At 31.2% G+C, this 4,828-nt stretch overlaps 1 protein-coding gene across 1 annotated transcript in view; it reads left to right on the top strand.

The window, feature by feature from the left end:
• The window catches only part of LOC108745671 (sporulation-specific protein 15-like), a 16,129-nt gene that overhangs the window by 3,639 nt on the left and 7,662 nt on the right, over positions 1-4,828 (top strand). The window contains exons 5-10 of the mRNA XM_018481967.1: positions 1-97; positions 170-238; positions 333-482; positions 777-983; positions 2,231-2,636; positions 3,242-3,487. The exon at positions 1-97 is cut by the window's left edge and continues 6 nt beyond it. Of these exons, the coding sequence (XP_018337469.1) occupies positions 1-97; positions 170-238; positions 333-482; positions 777-983; positions 2,231-2,636; positions 3,242-3,487 (1,175 nt within the window). The remainder of the gene's footprint in view (positions 98-169; positions 239-332; positions 483-776; positions 984-2,230; positions 2,637-3,241; positions 3,488-4,828) is intronic.

Below are 4,828 nucleotides of genomic sequence, written 5' to 3'. Positions count from 1 at the left end.
GGATGAGCTGGAAGAGCTGCGGGAGTTGAATAGACATATGCAAACGCTGTTAAAAGAGAAAGACGAAAATACAAGCATTCTGAGACGTAACGTTAATGTAAATCGCAGTATTTACTCCCGACTAGTTCAATTAAAAGTTTATGTAATTATTTGAATCTCGCGTCTCTAGACCCTGCAAGAAAACTTGAAAGTAGTGAGCGATAGGCGCGACGACGAGGTAGAAGATTTAAATGCAAAAGTAATAGTATCAAATAATTTTATACATTTTATACAATTTTACACATTTCTTTGTCCTAAAATTTGTGGATACTATCGTATTGTTTTTCTTACAGCTTTCTTCCTTCGAGTGTTTGATGGACCAGTTGAAAGCGGAGTTAGCTAGAAAATGTCAAGTTTGTTATTTCCAGACGCAGGAAATCCAGAAACTTAGAAAGGAAGTTAAGGAGACAGAATTACTTTCCATAGAAAACGAGTCGCTTACGGTTTGTACATATAAAATGAAGTAAACGTTGCGCAATGTATCTAATTCCTTAAAGCAATGATGCACCTTTTTTAAGAGTTATTTTGAAAAAACCATTTTCAGAAACAGATAAAATCTTACGGTTTGTATAATGTTTTTTATTTTATTTTCTTAAAATAGAAAATATGATTTTATATTTTAAGCTATGCGGGCCGTAAAAAATTCACAAGTGGGCCGCAGGTTACGCATCATTGTCTTAGAAGAAACCGCGGATTTGTTTTAATGTATTAACATGTGTAAATGTGTGATAAATTAGCGGAAGGTGAAGGAAATGGAGCATTTATCAAGAGAGGCTGAGAGCTGCGGTATCGCTTTAGAGCAGATGAAAAATGTCTGGCGGGAACGTGATATGCTTCAAAAGCAATATCACGAGCAAAGTTGCACGTTGGCGGACAGAGAAGACGAAATAAAACGACTATTGACGTTGATAAAGCAAATGTCTGTTACGGCTGATACTCGTGAGGTGCGTCATTTGGCTACGTGCGTCACATCGCAATTCATTAATTTTAATGTCGATTCAATTAATGATAGGAAATAAATTATTCGAGAATATCGATGCGACGGCTACATTGTCCTAATTTATAATTAAAGTGGTATAAATATAATCAAAGAGATTTTACGAATTGCTGGTTTTACCGATCATTATGAAGATATGTCATCACAAAAAAATTTATAGCTTTAAATAATAAAAAAAAAATTGTAGGACCGTAAAGTACACCTAGAGATCATTTTTTAATAAATACTTTCTTCATTTCGCAGATATATCTACAGTCTTGGTTATAAGTATAAAGCACACACAGAAAAATACACGTAGCACAGCAGCGTTTGTAACGCGCTCAAAAAATGTTTGTGCAAGTAAATTTCAGGCACTGCTGTGTTACGTGGAATATATCGCATTTAATTACTAATCATTTGTTTCAAATATTTCAAAAATTTATACGTCCACAAATCTATTATAAGTTTATCATAAATTTATTTGAAATTTTAGTAATTCAATACTTAATTTTAATACTCAATACTTAAGATTACCAAATTAAAACAAATCAATTTGTTTATTATATAAAATCTCTCCTTCGATAAAATTTTATAATATATAGTTTTCAAAAGAAAATAAATTCTTATTTTGAATACACGATAACGAGTTTTTCTCTAAAATTTGTAATAAGTATATTTTAAGATTATTATTAAGAAAATATTCTTTGTTAAAGATAATTGTTATTTTTTAAAGGAAAGAAAGTAAAATGAGCAATCACTTTTCTTAGCGAAATTCTTAGTGAAATAATATTTTTCTGTGTGTGTGTGTGTGTGTGTGCGCGCGCGCGTTTAATTTTTATTATATTTTTTAGAAAAGGTGGTAATAAATACAGCAAAAATAAACATAAAGTATTTATATAAAGGCCAAGACTGTTGCATAAACTTGCAAATGTAAAATAACAGACAAAGAAATCAGATCGTGATTAAATATTTAATATTAATAAAATTATTAATATTAATGAATTCGATTATTGCTTAGTATACATTGTGATCCAAGATCTTAAATTATCTTTAAAGAAAATATGTAAATAGATATACAATGTAAGCGTGATTTAATTCATTTACGTATACATCTTTTCTTAAAAAAATGTTCTTGGAAACTCTTTTTTGAAATTGTGTATCTTTTTTCATTATTTGTTTATGTAGATTTCTTCCACTAATAATTTTCACGATCAGGTAGAGATGAATGGTGTAGTGGCCGACTTGAGAAATGAGATTCAGGCAAAAAACGACAAGATCTCACAATGCGAAATGCAGCTAGTTTGCATGGAGCGGGAAGTCGGTAATCTGACTAACATGCTGAAAAGTAGTCTGAATAATTTCGACGAGTCTAAGATAGCGTATGAAGGCGTTTGCGATTACATCAAGTGCGAACACGATACTTGCTTAGACGTGCAGAGCGCGTTGTCTGCTTTAAAATCGTTCATAGCCGAGTTGGAGGAGTGTAAACTAGAACGACGTAATCGTCTGCGAGAGATAGATAACTTAAAGGCTTATGTGACATGTTACAGCCAAGAGACCGTCAACGAAATTACAAACACAGATTTTGATACCGGTCACGGATTGATTCAGCCGGCTGCAGGTATATCCCGAGACACAGATCTTTTCATCTTGCCCAGGTTGCTATTCCAATAATCCGACGCTGTATTCACGTCAAGTCAATCTGCGCTATTACAGTTCGGATCAGTGATTTTTAAGAAAGAAAGAATTACGTTTTATTTCTTATTCTTCGTATTAGTTATTGCTCCATTATGATACAATAATGCACGATTCAAATCCTTGAGATATCATAACTCTAAAAATTTGATCCGCTCTTTAATTTCTCTGCCATTAAAAGTTGTATGAAAGTTTTGCTAATTAATTCTATCGATCGAAATATATATGGAAAAAAATATTTAGATACTGTAGATCTTTTTAGTGTTCTATTGTGCACTTTAAACAAAATTTATTTGCATGTTATTTCTTGAAAAACTCTTTTTTAAATTTTATACAATATTTTTTCTGTTTATGTAAACTTCCGTTATTTGTATAGAATTCTTCTACTAATAATTTTGTCTCAAATTTTGTTCTTTATTAAATAAGCAAATAAATAATATAATAACGATACTACATTGTGTGGAAAAAATAATTAATTGCGTATTAATAGATAATCTGATGCAGATTTGAGTCAAGTTTATAATATTACAGAAGATATTTCCACATCGAGTAATGGCGGCTGTCATTCATCTAAAGAACTAGTTAACGTTCAAATTCAGTCGGATGACATTGATAGTACAACAACATGTTCGGAAGAATTGGAAAAAGTAGAGTTGAACGAAATAATTTCATATCGAGACTCTACAGTGTCTCCTGATCAAGATATTGATCGCGCTCTCGCAAAACATATCAAACGTTCCATCGATAAGATGCATAAAATATCTGCGGTTCTTCAAGGTATTATATCTAAAGTACATTTCATGTATAATTTTTTTTAAGAGGACTACCTTCACATTTTGTCGCGCTGGTCTTTTAGGAGACTTTTAGGTACTTTTTCTTTTTCAAGGAAAAAAGAATAAATATTTTTTAAATTAATTTTTTGTCCTTTATTTATTATTTATTGTTTTAAATAGATTTGCTATTGTTTTTAAAAAAAAATTTAAATAATTAACAGATTTATTTGATTTTTTACACATGATGTGCATACAGTTCATCTTCAATCATGATTCCAAATGTCTCAGTGGACTGAAATTAAAACATCATTTTAATCAGAATAATCATAGATATCTTTGAAATTAGAATTATTTATTCCGCTCAATAAACAAATAACTGACAGTTGTTTATAACAAAAAGTTCGATATTCACTCTTTTTCGAAAAAAATATAAAAAATTAACTTATCAAAACAGTTCCAATTCCGACGAATAGCCGCAAAAATTCAAAGATTAAATTAACGTCTTTATAATAGGGACTTCCACAGCTACTTTTTATAATGAAGCTATACATTACGCGAATTAATATTTTCGAATTCGAATCTTGATTCATTATTAAATGTCAATGATTGACAGGAGACTGTCAAGGACTGACATTATACAGTATCCGGCTGCTCCTCGCCCTTTTGAAATAAACTACAATGTTTACAAAATGTTGGTATTCAAATAATGAATCTAGACATGGAGAGATAATCCACGAAACGCAGTTTCTTTATAATGTCTCATTTTTTTAATTTCAGTTCACTGAGAGTCCTGAACTATGATCGTAGATGAACCTTGCATACGATAGCTAGAAATTAAATAAATCTATTATTTATACTTTTAAATTATTTATCAAAAGAAATTGGAAAGTATAAGGGCACTAGGAGTAGAAGATGTCGCGTAAATAATACACCTATAAAGCGTAAAACTTCTTTATTCTACTAAACGCGCTTACATGTTTGAATGATACTTATAGGAAAGTAGATTCCACTCGAGTACAGCTTTTTCGACTTGCACGTGTTATTTCCCGTTGCCTTTCTATTCATATTTGTGACTCCTTCTTTAATAAACAAGGGAAATCTTCATATCTTTTCTTCTTGCGCGAAAGTAATAGAATTGATTCGAAGTGTTGTTGGCTATTGTCGGAATAGAGGGAAGAATTACTAAATAATAATATTAAAAATATCAGGCCTATTCGCTATTATCAAAGGACAATGTTCGCTGTCGATGTTGATCATTGCAGGGATGGAGTGGTGGAGGGTAGTGTCAGGTTGTCGTTGTACTCTAATGTGCAGAATCCAATCCACTGTTGAGATAGAGAGATAC

This window comes from Trachymyrmex septentrionalis, unplaced genomic scaffold (genome assembly GCF_001594115.1).
Source record: "Trachymyrmex septentrionalis isolate Tsep2-gDNA-1 unplaced genomic scaffold, Tsep1.0 scaffold143, whole genome shotgun sequence".
NCBI lineage: Eukaryota > Metazoa > Arthropoda > Insecta > Hymenoptera > Formicidae > Trachymyrmex > Trachymyrmex septentrionalis.
This window is presented reverse-complemented; position numbering and strand designations above follow the sequence as displayed.